This window comes from Mauremys mutica, chromosome 2, assembly GCF_020497125.1.
Source record: "Mauremys mutica isolate MM-2020 ecotype Southern chromosome 2, ASM2049712v1, whole genome shotgun sequence".
NCBI classification, from domain to species: Eukaryota; Metazoa; Chordata; order Testudines; family Geoemydidae; genus Mauremys; species Mauremys mutica.
In genome coordinates, this window is record NC_059073.1 from 27,691,913 (window position 1) to 27,710,273 (window position 18,361).

General features: G+C 44.7%; 2 protein-coding genes across 5 annotated transcripts in view; one reads left to right on the forward strand and one right to left on the reverse strand.

Annotated features, from left to right (window-relative positions):
• The window catches only part of TNFRSF11B (TNF receptor superfamily member 11b), a 142,594-nt gene that overhangs the window by 45,443 nt on the left and 78,790 nt on the right, over positions 1–18,361 (forward strand). The gene's annotated exons all lie outside the window — the stretch shown is intronic.
• The window catches only part of COLEC10 (collectin subfamily member 10), a 164,062-nt gene that overhangs the window by 17,278 nt on the left and 128,423 nt on the right, over positions 1–18,361 (reverse strand). The window contains exon 1 of one of the 3 annotated variants that reach the window (XM_045003953.1): positions 9,841–10,083. The exons of the other annotated variants lie outside the window; for them this stretch is intronic. Coding sequence (XP_044859888.1) covers positions 9,841–9,988 — 148 coding nt within the window. The 5' untranslated portion in view covers positions 9,989–10,083. Of the gene's footprint in view, positions 1–9,840; positions 10,084–18,361 lie in introns of those variants that run through there. 3 annotated transcript variants of the gene reach the window in all.

Below are 18,361 nucleotides of genomic sequence, written 5' to 3' on the forward strand. Positions count from 1 at the left end.
TCCCAGCATCCCAGCAAAATGCAAGGTCGAACAGATTGTTTAGCATAATGAGTAGTTAGCACATATTGTAAGGGACCATTCAATGTAGAGCAGCTCTGCAGTCATAGGTCAAAACAAGGAACTTAGTGGGTTATGGATTGTTGTACTAAGCCATAAATCCAGTGTCTATGTTCAGGCCATGGTTTTTACTATCTAGCAGAGTTATGAATTTAAGTCCCCTGCTTTCCCCCGCTCCTCTTTTGAAAGTATTGTAGAGGTTTCCTTTTGAAATGTGAAGTCTTAAGTGATGCTGCCCTCTTGTGGTTTGCCACTGTGTTGGAAGGACTAGGATGGATGCATTTCTTTAAATGAGCAAGTCCCTCATCATCTCTTGTGATTTAATATGTACAAGCCACCTGCACCTTTTTATCCTCTTACATTATTTCAGCCTGTACATTGCAAATGGTATTTATGTTCACATCAGAGAGGGGCTTGAATCACAACTCTGGATTGGGATCAGAACACCCTACTGTTTTTCTTTGTACAGCACCATCAGTGTACATGTTGCTTTACAGAAAAAGAAGACTGAGTCCTTGCCCTGAGGAGCTTACAGTCTAAAGCCTGGCCTACATTCTGATCTGCTCTTGGTAGTATTCAGGGATGGAGGCAAAGGTGGCTGTGTGGTAGGTTCAATTCTATCCCAATTAACAGATTGTTTCCTTTAAACTATGGTTGCCCAGAGGTCAGGGACGGCTCCAGGCACCAGCACGCCAAGCGTGTGCCTGGGGCGGCAAGCCATGGAGGGCGCTCTGCTGGTCGCCACGAGGGCGGCTGGCAGGTTGCCTTTGGTGGCATGCCTGCGGAGGGTCCACTGGTCCTGCGGCTTTGGCGGACCTCCCGCAGGCGTGCCGCCGAATCCGTGGGACCGGGGACCTCCCGCAGGCAAGCCACCGAAGGCAGCCTGCCTGCTGTGCTTGGGGCGGCAAAATACCTAGAGCCGCCCTGCCAGAGGTGACTTACTTCTACCCCATGTGTTGGCACGTCAGTGCATCAAGCTGAAGCATGGTTGTCTTCTGTACCCTTTTAGTATTCCATGAAATTGATCCACTTGCCATGTGTCACTAATTTAAAATACCAAGCTATTAAAATGAACATACTGAACAAGAAGTTGCTCAGCCTTCTTGCATTTGTGCGAGCCAGGAGAGCAAAAGCTACAAGCACTTTAGACCTTTAACAGCCACCAGATCACTTCTACTTGTAACTGACAAGGGATGAGGTAAAAAAACAAAACAAAAAATACCTCCCAAGAAAGTGACTTGAGCACTACCAATCAGTAGAACCGTTGTGCAATTTAAAGGGGCACTGCCAATATAGAAATAACAGTTAACAAGAAAAAAATATCATTTTATCGTTCTCCTCTCTCTCCTATCCCATTCCCATTTAGTAGCTAGAAGCCCAATAATATCCATTCAAAGTTTAAAGAACTCAGTGTATACCCATTGATTTCAGTAGAGTTACTGCTGATTAGGACTGGCTGGAAAACAATCATCCTAGTTTGCAAAGTTTCTGAAAGTTTTGTTTGTTTGTTCCACATCAGGATGAAACTGACACAGCAGGAAATGTGTCTGAGGAGGTGAGAACACCCCTTCCCACCTCCCAAAAACTTCATTGCACAAAAAAGAGAGAAACACCCCCTCCGTTTCTAGAATAGCCAATAACTTACTTCAAGTCTCTGCTTTCATCCCAGGCAAGCTAGCCCACCAGGTTATACCATCTATGTGTCTCAGGTTGGAGCTGTGCATTTTGAATACATGATTACATCCCATGGGGCTGTAGAGGCTGGAACCTGGATTTCCTCACAGCATAGATGAGTGTCTGAGCCCCTTGGCTATAGTGTAGGTATCACTTTTGCTCTCTTCACCCCCTCCCCCAAATATTTAATTACCTATACAAATGGCACAGCTCCAACAGGAGAGATCGACTCAATAGCCCCGTGGATGGGGCACTTACCTGCAATGTGGGAGACCCAGGCTGAAGCTCTGGCTCCAAATCAGGCGCTAGGTCTCCCACATGCCAAATGAGGGCCCAAATGATGGCTATTCCCATCTCTGGCTCTTTGGTTCCACCTGGATAAACCTGTTTCAACAAATTGGTATTTTCCAATGAAAAATTCCTGACCAGCTGTATCCTGATTTCCATGAGGATCGGTAGGCCAGATCCTTGGCTAGTGTTGACTTTAATAGAGCTATGCTGAGAACCTGGGCCTCTGGGTGGAATTTTTTGGTAAATATTAGAAAAAACATTTACACATTGGGCCCAATTCTCCTTCTATTTACATGTGTTTTACAGAGGTGTAACTCTTGGCCTAATTCTCCTGTCACTGCCCTCATGATGTTACTCCATGGACTCATGATTTACATTGGTCTGAATGGGGAGTCAAACTAATGTTGTTACACTGATGTAAAACTAGTGTAAGTGATAAGAGAATCCAGCCCTTCATGTTCTGAGTTTATCTATATCCCCTCGCTCAGGTAGATATTCTGTAAAAAGAATGCACATATACTACATGCGGAGTAGGGCAGAGAGAAAGAGAGCTCTCAACATTCCAAATACGTAAGAAATTGGATGAAAGTAACTTTTGAACTTATAGGATTTTTTTAGCTCAAACATATGAGGTGCTGACAGGGAACACTGGTTATGGGTTAGGACAGCCTATGGGATGTGGTAAGGTCATTTATATATTCAGCAAGAAAAGTGGACAGTGGCAGGTCAGTTTCTGGCAGAGTTTGAGATTTTCCAGAAAGAGAATTGTGTAAGCTCAGTTAGTAAGGCTGAGAGATGGACAGCAGTACTGGAGACCACAGTAAATGTTACTTTGAAGCACTGACCCATGTCAGAGAGTTTACAAGCAACATTTGTCAGAATAATTAAAGGAAAACATTTTTTAAAAAAAACCAAACATTGCTACAGGGAAACTCCCTGTAATCTTCTTCAGATTTCATCCAGTCCAGATTCTCATCCTGGGCCCAATCCAACTTCCTTTGAAGTTCCAGGAAAGACTACCATGGACTTTATGGGACTTGGATTTAGACCTTAGGGAGCTGGCATGGTCTAGGGCCAGGTCTGCAGAAATACTGAGCACCTCCACCTCCAAAAGAAGTCAATAGCAGCTGTGCAGTGCACTTTTGAAAAATCAGCCTCCCGCTGTCTTACTGAGGTGATAAGAGATGAAGATTATCCCGGTATCATGATGTGTTTAACAGTGACAGAGAATGAGGGGAATGGAGAGGAGGGTTTCAAAGAAAGGCCAGGAGTTCAGTTTTGGCCTGGTTAGGTTTAAGTTGGTGGTGCGACATCCAGACTGAGATATGGGACTAGATAGAGTGAGACATCCCAGAAATGGGGAGCAAGGTTTATGGGGCCTTAGTTCATAGATGGTAGCTAAAGCTGTATGAAAGGATGGTATCACCGTGAGAGGGGGTTCAGGAAGAAGAGGAAGAAGCCAAGGATGAAAATTTTGAGACTGCCTAGGAGAGGGGAGAGAACATTGAAGGAACCATCGGACACAAGAGAACCAAGAGAGGTCAGCATTGTGAAAACCGCGGAGGCTTAAAGTTCCCTAACCATCCCTTGGTGATGATGTGGAGTGTGGGGTGTGAGAGAACAGGCTATTGTGAAAGAAAGAAGCAGCAGAAGCCATCCCAGGAGGTTTCTGTGGAATTTTTTTGGCTCAATGTGTCTTAGTAGTTTAGACTTGATTAATACAGATGCTGTCTGGGAAATGTCAGTTACTTTATCTCATCAGCTAGAGATGCCAGGAAGGTAATAAAGTGACCTGGTGCACACTGGCTGTAATATGTGCTTAAGGAACCTCTCTGTGCAGTGTACTCTGCAAAACTTTTTTTTCTGTGTAATTTTTACTGATGATGCATAAACAACCACATAAATCTGGAAACCACATTCCACTAATAACAGTATTGATCACAACATTCAATTCAGAGGCTCATTGCTCTAACTGGATGAAATTAGGGTTGTTTAATTCAGAGGTTTGTGCAAATTTTATCCTGTCTTCTTTTTGTATGGATTTGCATCCATTGGGCTTTGCTTTGGGCTGACGTCGTCAGTGAAACCACGTGAGAGTCAGCAGGGTTTGCATTGAATGAGGTCCAGTTTTTCCCCCAAAGGACTTTTTCACTTAAAGTGCCTACTGTGTATATAGTTAGGGTAGTCTTCCCCCTTCAGGGGATCAATTGAATCCAGGAATTGGTCCTTGTCTTATAATTTTTAATCCTGAATAATAGCCTAAATTTTCAAAACTGGCTAGCGATGTTGGATATGGGAATTTTTTTTGGGGGGGGGGTACAATTTGTGGCACCTTAACCTGCTTTTCAAAGAGTGTTTGCTCAGCCCTTCTAAAAATCAGCTCCCTTTAATGTCTCCCAAGTTGGACATCCAACATCACTAATCACTTTGTTAATCTAAGTTTCTAAATTCTTATAGAAATTTTGGCCCAAAATACCGAATTCTGTAGTAAGGTTATAATCTGCTGTTAAATTTTACTGGTGAGTTTACAGATTCTATAGAGAGGCCATCAATCTTGATGACATTCTATAGGCTTATTCTGAAGAAATTTTATAGAACCCTATTAGAATTTATCAAGGATGAAGCCTTCTCAGAAAGGCGGGACCAGACTGCAGTAACATTAGGCCCACGTTCATCAAAAGAATTAGTAGCCTTCTTTGCATACCTGAGCTGAGTTTTAGATTGGCGAGGAAACTGGAAACCAGTTGAAGATTGCCTGCTTGTGTGTGTGTGTGTGTGTTAGCATGCATGCCAAGGTTGGTCATCTGCTCATATAGTGCTTTTAAACATAATAACTGATCTGTCTGCACCAACAGTAGAAAAAAGGGCGTGCGAACAGAAAGATGGAGAAAACAAATAGGAATACTAAATTAGTCCGTCGCTAAAGCATGCATTGTAGATATCATTCATGACCACTAGAGGTCAGACTTTAATGTCTATTAAGTTATTAATAACAAAGAGTTCTAATAGATACTAACTTCTAGGGCTTTATCCTAGAAATTAAAGATGGTAAAGACTTATTAGGCCCCCTAGTCCATCCCTACTGCCCAGGGCAGAATCATTCCCTCAGTACATTGTCTAGCGCTTTGTCCAGTCAACTTTTCATGGCTCCGTTTTGTGTCACTTTCCCTCATATCCCCTTGTGCTACCTAAGTAATTCATTTGACATCTCTTGTTCTGAGTGTAAAAAAAGTTACCAACGTTTTGAGCAAATAATTTTTGCATGAAAACTGGCCCTTTTTGAACAAAGATGGTTTCCACACAGAGCACATGAAAAACTGTAAGTTCTTGCTGCTATTTCCTGTAGGAAATGTGGACTTTAAAAGTGATGCAAGTGCACAGTACAACTTCAATTTAATGTGAAGCCATAGGATCTGAGGCACTCAGTGCACCTACAGGCCTCTTACGGTAAAGGTAGATTATGTCACAGGAGAAGCACAAAGCCTGTGGGTGGCACAGCTACAAAGTGATTGCCCAGCATATTGTGTGATCTCTCAGCAGAATAAATTATGCTATGATGCCTGCCACTAGATGGTAGAAAGGAGATGGTAGAGGGATTAAATGTGGACAAACTGGCTAAGAAGCCGGAGAGTTGCCTATTTTCTGAAGACTGGAAAACAGGCTGCACCACAGATACAGCATTTTTAAAAGAAAGATAATAATGGTGCTAAAAGCAAGAGACGCCTTCATTTGAGATACTACAGTTAGAAATACAGTAGGAAAGTTTTGTTGGTGGATTTAGTGCTGTAACAGCTAGAACACCTGGTGTCTGGAGTCCTCTAGTCACAGGACAGGTACAGCGTGGGCAGCAGTACTGCAAACTTTCTCATGCCCTCTTTGGCCAATGTGCCTCATCACTGACCTTGAGAGGATTCTCTACAGGAAAGAGAGTAGTTCATACATTGTTCCATTCAGTCTTTAGATTCTCATTTGGACTGCAGATGAGGCTGTCATGCCAGTAAAAGCCAGCTGTGACTTTTCTAACATGGGCTCTTGTCCACTAGGAACTGGAGTGAGGCCACAGATTCATCTCCCATAGAGAGTAGAATGCTGTCAGATGGTCACTTGTCACCTGTTTGACAGGAGATTTGAAGCAGTGACTTAAGGTGATGAGCTCCATGTTCAATTACTAGTCTTGAGCCATTCAGCCCTTTGAAAATACTAATATTCTAGTTATGAGGAGCATTAAGCATCCCCTCAATATACTCCCTCCCCTGGTATCATCATACCAACCCATTATTCAGGCCAAGAAGCAACAGAGACCAAACATCACAATTGCTGGATTTGCTCATTACCAGGCTTGGGTTACACTGAATGCTCCTAGTCCCTACTGGATGAGACCAAAGGAACAAGCCTGAGACCTGGACTTATATCCTAGCTCTATTCATGATGTGGTGTCACTAAGCCATGTCTACACTACCACTTATGTCTGCAAAACTTAAAAAAAACATGCCCCTGGGCAACATATGGGCATAAGTGGTAATGTGCACAGCACTATGTTGGCAGGAAAGCTTGTCCTGACAACACAGATACCGCCTCTCGTGGTGGTTTAATTATGTCGTAGACCGGCTACCTGAGCAATCTTACAGCAGCACAGCTGCATCAGTACAGCTGTGCGGCTGTAAGGTCTCTAGTGTAGACATAGCCCACTCAGGCATATTTTGACTGGCAGCAGGGATAGCTCAGTGGTTTGAGCATTGGCCTGTTAAACTTAGGGTTGTGAGTTCAATCCTTGAAGGGGCTACTTAGAAATCTAGGCCAAAAATTGGTCCTGCTAATGAAGGCAGGGGGCTGGACTCAATAACCATCACTTCCAGTTCTAGGAGGTAGGTATATCTCCTATTATTATTGTCAGCCAAACTCTCTCTTCCAAGCATGTACATTTCCATTATTCAGATAGTAACTAAACAAACTTGTACCGCTCCCTCTGGTTTCATTGTGTCTTCCTGTGTTTATACTGCCTCAGCAAAGGTTAAACATCAGATTTCAATCTTAAAGAAATGAATGTGATGATTAAAAATGGTACTTTAAGCGACATTCATTTGAATAATCCATCATAAAAACAAATGAGTCTGCAGCAATGGTTTTATGTTGATAAAGTCTCTTTTCTGTTTAAACTATAAATCACTTGCATTTGTTCCCCTATTCTGTAGCCTACAGAGAAATATAATAAATTACTAATAAGGAAGCAGTAGTCTGAGCTTCAATAGCCATTGCCTGGAATAAATGTTTTAGAACTGCCACTGAAAGATATATATCTTTGTTATGGGCTAAGTTCTTGGCTGATTTACACCCCAGGCAATTCCACTGACTTCAGTTAGGTTACATGGGTTCAGTTGCGTAAGCTGATGCATGGAATTTGGCCTCAGATATTTGTTAAGTGTCTTGGAGGTGAAAGAATGATATGCTAAAGAGCTGATCAAGATCCTGCAGAAGTCAGTGGTGAGGCCCCTAGTGACTTCAACAGGAGCGCCTAGATCAAGTCTGATATGTGCTGCAGTGATCACTATCTATAAGTAGGCATTTATAAACAGTGAGAATTTTGATGGTATTTCCCCCTTAAGTGTAGAAACAACTAGCGCAACCATCAGCTGTCACTTGGTTAATGCTTGCTTTTAAGGGTTATTATTTTGTATAGCAACTGCCTGGGAACACATACGTTGAACAGGAGCGATCTAATTTAGCTGAAACAAGTTGGACAAGATATTAAGTTTATATTAGTGGTGTTCAAATAATGTAGTTTACCATGTATCCCCTTCTAAGATAGGAAGAGGTGTTGTGTGGGATTCAGGGGCGGCTCTAGGAATTGCGCCACCCCAAGCAGGGCGGCACGCCGCGTGGGGCGCTCTGGCGGTCGCCGGTCCGGCGGCTCCGGTGGACCTCCTGCAGGCACGCCTGCGGATGCTCCACCGAAGCCGCGGGACCAGCGGACCCTCCGCAGGCATGTCTGCGGGAGGTCCACTGGAGCCGCCTGCCGCCCTCCCGCGGCACGCCGCCCCAAGCGCGCACTTGGTGCGCTGGGGTCTGGAGCCGGCCCTGGTGGGATTGGCACATGGGGTCACGTGCCCCCTGCAGATTTCTGCCTCCCATTTAGCAGCAGCTTCTAGAGGTTTTCAAACTGTGGGGGGTGCCCCCTAGGGGGCATGGAGGAACATTCAGGGGGCAAGCAGTGACTTGAGTTTGAACTTTTTGAGCTGAGCCCCCGTGTGTGATACAATTTTTGGTTGTGTGACCATTCCTGGCCCCCCAAGCCATCCTTAGGATTTATGGGGCCCTATGCAGTATTAGTAAACTGATGCCCCTATGCTCCACTGAATGCGGTCCCCAGCCAGTGCTGCTGACCACAGTGTGTAGAGGGGGCACAGCCACCACCCCCACCCGCAGACCCCCAGAACCTCCCCCCCGCCGCCATTACTGACACACACTGAGCTTTGTACGCAGCGGCTCAAGGCAGGCTTCGCGCTGTCACATGGGGGCTGCATCTCGCCAGAGCCCACGGCCCTCCTGCAGCCCCTAGCCACTCCTGGCTCACCATGAGCATTTTGACAGGAAGTACCAAGCAGTAATAACAACAACAATTATACAAGTGTGTGTGTGTGTGTGAGAGAGAGAGCCAGTGCGTCTGAGAGAGACAGAGTGGGAGCCAGTATGTGTGTGTGTGTGTGACTGTGTGTTGGGGAACTGTGTGACAGAGCGTGTGTTGGGGAGTGTGAGACTATGTGTGCGTGTGACAATCTGTATTGGGGGACTGTGACTCGTAAGAGGCAGAGTGTATGTGGGTGTGAGAGTGTGTGTGTGTGTTAGGGAAGTGTGAGAGACAGTGAGCGCTCTGTCAGTTTAGGCCCCTGGACCCCCGCTGACTCATGTGGAAGTTTCACTCCTCCTGTCTTGGCCCCAGGTCCGGCCAAGGACTCCGCTCCAGGTGGCGCCACCAGTGACCGGCCACACCACTCTGGACTCCCCAGGGCATTAGAAACGGAGTCTGGAGCCCTCCGCTGGCCGGCTGAGGAGCGAGTGAGGGAGCGGGCGGGGTTAGGGGCGGGGAGAAGCCCACCAGCCCAGCACAGGGGAGGGGCTGGAGAAGAGAGGGTTCCAGCCGCAGGCAGTAAGGGAATGGTGCCCCAAATTTTTGGGTACCCTACACAGCCGTGTATGCTGCGTATGCCTAAGGATGGCCCTGGTTCCCCCCCCCCCAACCAAGACAGGCTGGGTGGCCTGCAGAGGTGAGTCAGGGCGTGGTAGTGGTGCTCCCTCTCTGAGCTCTGCCCTCTCTGAGCTCTGCCTTGCAGGGCTGGCCTGAGCCCCCCCAAACATTCCTCAGTGCCCCGTAGGGGGGCATGCCTCACAGTTTAAAATACCTCTGATTCTGAGTTGCACAGCGGCTGCAATTTTAATTGAAAGGAGATTAAATGTTGATTAGATTGCCAAGTCTTACTAAATAAAAGGTGTTGTCCGCCATTACAGAATTTTTCCAACGTACCTCAGATGAGAGCTCGTGTACCCCGAGAGGTATGCATACCCCAGTTTGAAAACACTTTATATGAAAGTGCAGGAGTTGGTTCCAGTAACCTTTTAAAAAAATTCCACAATTCTCAAGTCTCCTCACTGCAGCCCTTCTCTCCACTTCCCCTCCATCTTCCCCTACACATTTCATTTGGCTAGATCTGCAGTTCTTCAGATCCTTCATCTCCAGCCCACTGGTGATGCACATCCCACACCACAAATCCCTTCCTGGCTCACAATTTCAACTCTGATCAGCTTTGGTATTAACTAGCTCACCTTTTGGTCCAGGTAAAATGGTGTGTGTCGAGCAGACATCTGTTGCAGGTTGATTGTCAACATTGAAACCAAAAATCTGAACTTGAAAAATAAAGAGCACTACTAAAGTTCCACATGTCCTCCACTGTTGTCCTTTCATGCTGCTCATCCTTGCAGTTCCTCAGGAAATGCCTTTCGTTGTTTCAGTCTTGAAAAATACAAGTTGATTCTAAAATAAATGTTTCACTAAATGAGGCAGAGCAAAGACTTGGAAGCTTACACTTGAAAAAAAGCTAAAGTGGGAAAAAGGTCACTGATGTGTTCAGTTTTTTGTATCCTGCACAGATGATACATTGTCCAGAATATTTATTTAACAGTGACAGCTGTTTATTCTAATTTATCTTTTAGTTGTGAAATATTTAGCTGCATTGGCCAGAGGAAATGTCTTGGATATATGAGGCGATCTCTGTTTTTATGAGCCTTTTCTTTTTACACTTATAATGGGGAAACCCAACACTCCATTCATTCAGAAGAGAAAGACTTTGATTTTCTATCCAAATGAATGTCAATTAATTATAAGATGCTTGTTCTGTGTTATGTAAGGAAATTAATTTATGCTCATTATAACAGGTAAGGGACATATGCCAACAAAAGCCCGCCAAATCCCCCAAAAGCAATAGAATGGTTGCAGCTCTGCTTCAAGGAGAAATCATAGAATGGGACTTCACACCTCCTGCATGCCATGCTGCAGATTCTCTGGTGGCTCCATGCAGCATGGTGGAAGGGTGAGAGATTGGTGTGAGCAGGGGGTCTGTGAACCAAGCTGATCTGCCAGCCAGAATCCACAGGCCATGGCTGCTATTAGCACCTGGAGACTGTTGTAGTGGTTGTTCTGTGGCCTCCCTGGCTTTGTTGACGGACAAGATCCAGAAGGACAACCTTGAGGACTGACGCCACAGAAGAGGCTTAAAGTTTAAGCAATAGCAGTGCAAAATTCTCCACTCTGCCTCTAGCCCACACATCCCATTGCCAGACAGGAGAGATGACCTCTATAGGCAATGGAGTAGTTCAGGCTCCAGGCCCATCCCGTCTTTGTTTTCTCAGCTGCACTGCGAAAGAGGTTTTCAGTTAGTGCTGGTTTTGATTTATGTGACACGGTTCTCCGAGTTTTGCTCTGAGTTTGTGGGTTTGAAGCTCAAACACAGAGACAAAGGGGTGTAAAACCCCCTGTGTAGAGAAACTAGTGTGTGATTCCTTGGAGGAATTCTGGCAATCACAAGAATTCTTCCTGGGGCATCTGTTTACTGTGTGGTCCCACTGCACCTTTTCCCAGAGCAACCCTACCTGAAAAAGGCAGGCTCTAGCTCTTAATTAGATAAAAAACATAGTAACAATGTCAATGAATCATGGCAGGTAGGGAGCAAAGGCAGATGGATGCTCATATTAATCTCTGGTGGGACTCTACTAACTTTTGTCCTAATACATCCTGGATGAATTTAGCTCAATAAGATGAGAGCTGCTCTTGAAGGGGGGCTAATTTGTTGGAGCTGAGTAATTTAGTGCTGGTTACACACACGTTTGTTTGTGCTCATCCTAAGCGAAAACATATTAAAGAGGAGAAATAACTTTTCAGATGCTTTCCTCATTATTTAAAGAGAAATTAATTGTATATCCCTGCAGGCTTTGACATACGGATAACATAGCAGCAAGTGCACCCATACAGAAGGGTGCAGTTACACAAGGGACTTACTCTTTTTTGATGGCTGGAGGCCTTTGATCTCAAGCACGTGGGGGGGAGGGGGGAATCTTGGCCACATTGGAAAATTCCCACTGATTCAGCAGAGTGAAGATTTCACCTCTGATAGCCAGGCTTGTCATGGGTTGCCATGCTTCTTTCAAAACACTCCCTCTCTCTTTATTATTGTGGTGTGCACTGTGCTTTTCAGAAATATAAGAAGACAGATCCTTGTCCCAAAGAGCATGCAATCTAAATAAGATGGAAGGCATGAAAACAAATACACCACAGCTAGAGGGGCATGCAGGAAAAATAAGAATTGGGATTGTGGGTGGATGGAGTTCCCCGAGGAAGAAGCTTGACTGTGATTTGCATTGTGAATTTGCCTATCACTTTGTAAGTTGTACATTCGTGTTATTTATCCTTTTCCTTTATCTGACACATCACTTCCATTTTCTGAGCATAAAGTCCATTTAAGCACAAGACGGCCATGGTGTAGGAGCAGGAAGGTAGTGTGGTTGGTTCTGAGGATGGCTTTAAAGAGGCATGTTGGCAAACCAATGTGAATGGCAGAATCTGCTCAGCGGTACTGAGAAATCTTCCAGCAATTGTTTGATATTCCCCAGCAGTAAACAGTGATAGGGGAAGTGATGCAGGCAAACATTTGCTCAGAGAATTCAGTGGTGACTGAGATGTAATGAGGTACATCAGCCATTGTGCATTTTCATTCTCATTGACTCAAGCAAAGAGAGATGTCTGTAGGCAAGAAAAAAATGAACAAACCAGTGTTTGTGTTTCCTGCAGCAAGAACGTTTTACCAGAAACCGCTGAGAATAGTCAAAAGAAAATCATGAAGTGGTCTGTAGATTTGCCATCAGCTGTACACAAGTCACCATTATGTCGCATGTTACCTTTTTAGAATCTAAGCCTTTCCCTCAGGAGCTGAGTGTTACCTTTACCTTAATATCCCTCCAATGCTAACCATCAACAGTCAATATGCTACATACAGTACAAACAACAACATGCTCAGGTAGCTATAAAGTTTACCAATAGGTGGCCAGATGCTAGTGCCAACTTGACTGGTTAGCACAGTCCCACATACTGTGACTGGACTCAACTGTTTACACATCCTGCCTATATCACAGGTAAGACTCAGATCGGAGTGCTCAGGGTCCATCTGCAGCAGCTCTAGCCCAAGACTTCAATAGTTCAGGGAGCTTCCTGTACTGATCAACTACTGGGGTCTGCAGGTGTTCAAAGGCAAAATGTCTGCCAATGGTACTTATATGGGCCCTGCTACCACAGTATCTGAGGTCAAGACTGTCCCTCCTGCCATGTCGGATACTGAGTTAATTCCAATACTGTCAAAGCTTGGAACTGATTAAAGGAAAGAACAGAGGGAAATAGAATAGTATGATATGGCACACAAGGGACGGAGAAGGGGGAAGGTATTTTAAAGCTCTCAGGCCCAGGTTGGGATTTAGGTGCCTAATTCTCATTGATTTCTCATTCAACATCTGACCCTGTGTGTTCTGACACCATGTCATATTTTGAAACGTTTGCTTTATGTGGCTGTAGTCTGTAAACAGCAGCTCTACACTATGTTATTCGTCAGAGACTCAGGCAGCAACCAACGCTTTATTAGTGTTGGCAAATAGCTTCCAAAAAGTACTGCACTTTACAGCTAATGACAAGAATTCCTCCAAAGTCTTGTTGCCTGTACAGTCAATTAAATAGCGATTTTAAGATAGTCTGCAATAGTCTTACATAACTTCCAACATGATATTCAAGAGGCTACACATGACCCAGCAGTCTTGGTGACAATGGCCTAACATCCATTCTGGCCTCATCGGTTGTTTGGTGGGTCCACTTATGTTGCATTGTTCAAGCATATCCAAGCTACTGGTAGCCTCTGCTCATGCTTGCACTGGGACGACACAGCCTCATGTCCTTAGTTATGCAGCGTGCAAGGATTTGCAAGATCAAAGCCTACATTTATTATCTCTTCAAACATGTGGCCTGAAGATAACATATGGTCTGTTCTTACTTAAAGCCCACTTCAGTGGGATATATAAAGTATGCAGCACCAGGCCCTTTTCATGCTTATTCACATTTCCCAAGAATCACACCACACTAACAGGGACGTTTCTAGGTTAATTTCATCCCTATTGTCAGTTTGAGCAATTGGCCACAGAGCACTTCAAGTTTTTCCTGTTACCGAAAATGATTGTTGGCTACAATAATACTCTCATGAGACTCCATGAAAGGTCTGATATTAAATAACGTCACCATTATGGTTTTCCATGGAAACACATATAGATACTGCCAAACATTGGGCTTGTTTAAAAAAAAAAGGAATTCCAAGTTCCGTTAGATATGACTCTCTCTCTCTCTCTAAAATATAAAGTGAAAAGCTGCAATTGTTTCATAATTTGTGTTAGTCAGAGTGCAGCCTGTTCCTGTGTCAGAACAGAACCCAGCAAACAAGCAGGCAGTGATTGAGTTCCAGTGAATGACTTACAAAATAGCCTCCAGCTCTTTCTGACCTGATGTAGCACTGAATAAGTGTCCTACCCTGGGAAAATATTTCCTGCTTCATTTTCATAAATATTTATGTAATTCCTTCTGGGAACCATGCCTCCTTTAGAAAACTAAGCCCACTGCTTCATGACACAAATTTAACTCTGTTTACATTTGAGAGAGAAGCCCTATCTCAGATGTCTTTTTTTCCCCCTTCACATATCTTTCTCCCTTCTAAAATCTAATAATGGGCCTGAGTCACAGGATTAGGATCCAGATCTGCGATTTGAACACTCAAAAGGTGGTTCGGCGTTCTAGTATTTGACGTTGTTAACACAGGGGCCAGATGCAGAATCCAGACCTGAATCTGAGCTTCCCCACGAGTTCAGATCCACAGGTCTGGTTTGAGACCCATCTCTAAACACTATGAACAAGGAACAAAACAATTGCAAGGTAGAACTCTCAAAATTTTTATAGCTGGAAACAGCCCTCCATTTATAGCAGGAAATGCACTGCTTCCAACCTAAATGGAATTAACCTGGTATCTTTAAGTATCCCTCTCAGTGCTTGATGATACCACCCTTGTATTAGCAGGGGGAGGAAGGGAATCATGTACAAAAAATTGGAACTGAGAATCCCCCTGAGAAAGTGAGCATTTTCCTCTATTCCACAAAAGCTAAGTGTAGGGTGACAACATCTATTTTAATATATTAAAGCACAGACAGGCCAAAGATCTTGAGGGGAAAGGGGGAAATGCCAAGAAGTCAGTATGGTATACACCCTAGCTCACTGTTGTCCCCTCCTCCAGGGGTGGCTCTATGTATTTTGCCGCCCCAAGTACAGCAGGCAGGCAGCTTTTGGCGGCGCACCTGCGGGAGGTCTGCCAGTCCCACACCTTCGGCGTCCCCACTGCCAAATTACCGCTGAAGCCAAGGGACCAGCAGACCTCCCGCAGGCATGCCGCCGAAAGCAGCCTGACTGCCACCCTCACGGCGACCTGCATGCCGCCCTTCCGGGGCTTGCCGCCCCAGGCACGCGCTTGGCGCGCTGGTGCCAGGAGGTGCCCCTGCCCTCCACTGGGGGATAGGCGCTGTTTGGGACTTTGGAGAAGGTTGGTTCATTGCTGGGAGAGAAATTATTGACAGGGGGCTGAAATTCAGCCTTATGCAGAGAGCCAGAACAAGGCATAGACCTTATGCTGGTTCTCTGCTCAGGGCTGAATTTCATCCTAACATCTAAGTTTTGTGCTGCCTCTCTGCAAAGGGCCAAATTTCACCCATCATGTACACAAGTCCTGTTTACCTCGAACAATAGTGGCAAAACCAACAGCAAAGCTCCTCAGCGAAAGCTCCACTTCCAGAACTGCAATGATAGTACACCTCTACCCCATTATAGCGTCACCCAATAGAACACGAATTCGGATATAACGTGATAAAGCAGCGCTCTGGGCGGGCGGGGCTGTACACTCCGGCGGATCAAATCAAGTTCTATATAACGTGGTTTCACCTATAATGTGGTAAGATTTTTTGGCTCCCGAGGACAGCATTATATCGAGGTAGAGGCGTACTGAAAACCGTTAGCCCATCAGCTTCTCAAGCCAAGTCTGTTCCTGTCTCCTTCTTCCAGCATTCTGGCAGCTGTGTCCTGCCTTATCCCCCTTTGTTTTAAATGTTGCAACCAAACACATAGTGGTGTATTATAAACTGTGTTAAAATTGTAAACTATCACTTTAAATGCTCAGAGGTTATTTCTGGTCCTGCTTGCAGACTAGAGGGCTTTGTAAGGAAGCAAGGTATGTGGGCCTAGCCGAGTCCATGATCAGAGAGCCAGGCTAGAGTCAGGTGGAGTGGGTTGTGCTTTCTGTTTTGGGTTCTTTTGTGTTATTGTTCAGAATTCTAAGAAATAAAGCAGAGCAGGGGGTGGAGTGCAGGAGGGGGCTCAGGGCAGGGAGTTGGGGTGCAGGAGGGGGCTCAGGGCAGGGGGTTGGGGTGCAGGAGGAGTTTGGGGTGCGGGCTCTGGCCCGGCACTGCTTACCTGGAGCGGCTCCAGGGTGGTAGTGGCTCCCGGAAGCATAGTTTGGCAAAATATGGCCTATGACACTGTTGTTATCCTGCTGGTAAAATATTTATTTAAATCGACTTCTAGCTAACACAGTTCCAACTCCACCATAGTCCAGGTCTAGCACAGTCTGTGTCCTAGCTGAAGACTTCTTCTCTTCTTCGGTCCCAGCACTGTGCAGCGTGGGGGTACTGTGTAATATATTGGCTCTGTCACACAAACCCCCTTACAGCTCTGTGCATGTTTTATGAGTGTCTTATACAGCCATCTAGTGGCTGGCACACAGAGGCTAAGGGACTTACTACTAGCAGTAGATACAATTCCCCTTTGTATTAAGTAGTAGAGGTCTGTGATTTTGGATCTGAAAGACCAGGTTCTTGTCCCAGTGTCTGATTTATACAATCGTTGTTTGTACTACATGGCTTTGTTATAATGTCACCTTGCATAACACACCTGTGTACAATTCAGTACTAGTATGTAGTGATTTTCTGCTTCTGGAGAAGATCATACCTCTCTAGACATTGTCCAGCCATCTGTGACAGAAATAAATTTTATCTCTGGGTCTCATTAAAGTACTTCTGATTAGTAATTTTGCTATTGGAATGTACCAGTGTGAAGCAAATAGCAGGTGTTTTCAGAATATGTTCTTGGGACAGGATAACCAGAACTACAGGCTATTTCCCCCATATGTTTCAAATGATATACATTTAGGTGAATTAATGGAGATATCTTGTCTCCTACAACTGGAAAGGCCATCAAGTCCAGCCCCCTGCCTTCACTAGCAGGACCAAGTACTGATTTTGCCCCAGATCTCTAAGTAGCCCTTTTAAGGATTGAACTCATAACCCTGGGTTTAGTAGGCTGACACTCAAACCACTGAGCTATCCTTCCCCCCAGGTGCTTTGCTCTACAATTAATCCACTGCCTGCACTTATGGATTTAGTCCTGGGTATAAAAGAAATGTTCATAAATCACAGAAGTATTTCAGCCATCTCCAGGTTTTGCCCTTTGGCGTTCTTAAATTATTCAAATTCTAAGCTGATGGGTAATGGAATTTGTATTTAGAAATAACATTAAATCAGTTTCAGACAGAGATAGCGTAAGTAAAATCTTATCCAACATCTTAATTTCTTCAAATGTTTCTTATCTAGATCCAGCTGGAACAATGTTTTATTAATATGAACCACACTCTTTTTCAGTTCAAGGTCCAGAACATGGCACACTCCTAGGACTTTACATTAGGAATTATACATTTCTTACCAATATTGCCTAATCCAAAGCACTGCATGCTAATGTGTTTTTATCCTAACTTAGATATATTTTAATTCCTTGTTTCCAGTGAAGAGACCTGAAGCCCAGGGTAGTAACTAGAACTTGACATAAGCTGCATAGTTCAGAGCTAGATTAGGATCTGAATTCTTCCAAGGGTTCTCGATGATAGGCCATTTCTAATATTAACCAGTTCCCATCCACAGTGTGTAACAGGTATGTGCCATAAAAAGCACACACAATGCTGCATCACATACCTGGTATGTTCCCTTTTAAATGCCTATTTCCCACACAAAGAATTACGGTGATTCACAGGGGCTGAAAGTGACAAAATGATTAAAGCAATACCATGAAATCTCTGACTGTCGTTCTCCCTCTCCTGCTCTGTCCTTGTGCAACACACATTCTGGTCCCTGAGATGCAAAAAACTCACTTTGCATAGCGGTGGAGGCAGTTTGGCTGATCTCTCAAGTGAATCTATCTCTGTGTTGTTGACATGGCTCATTAACTACTGAATTTGTCCACACGAGCAAGACATACAGCTGTGTCCACATTCCTGGGCTTGGAATCCTGCCCTTGTTGCCCACAGTCAATGTATGCACATGATTGCTTGGCTACCCATTCTAATACCCATGTGGTAGGATGGCGTAGTGCCTACTCACATAAGTGGTATGCCAATTTCACTAGGGCACAGATGGACACTGAAGATGGACTTAGATTAACATCCTGCTTAATGCTGCTTGTGCCAGCTCCTCTGCTGCAATCAGTCTTTCTCTATGATTTCTAAACTAAGGAATAAGTGAAACCAAAAGGGATTCACAGGAAGCATGTGTTTCACTTTATAGAGGATGTGGAATGAGTCATTTATCCCTGAGAGACTTTCCCTGAATAAGGGTTTCAATGTGCCCTCAGTACCACCCTGGGCTGACTCCTTCTGAGGTCATTAGAATGGACCTCTTT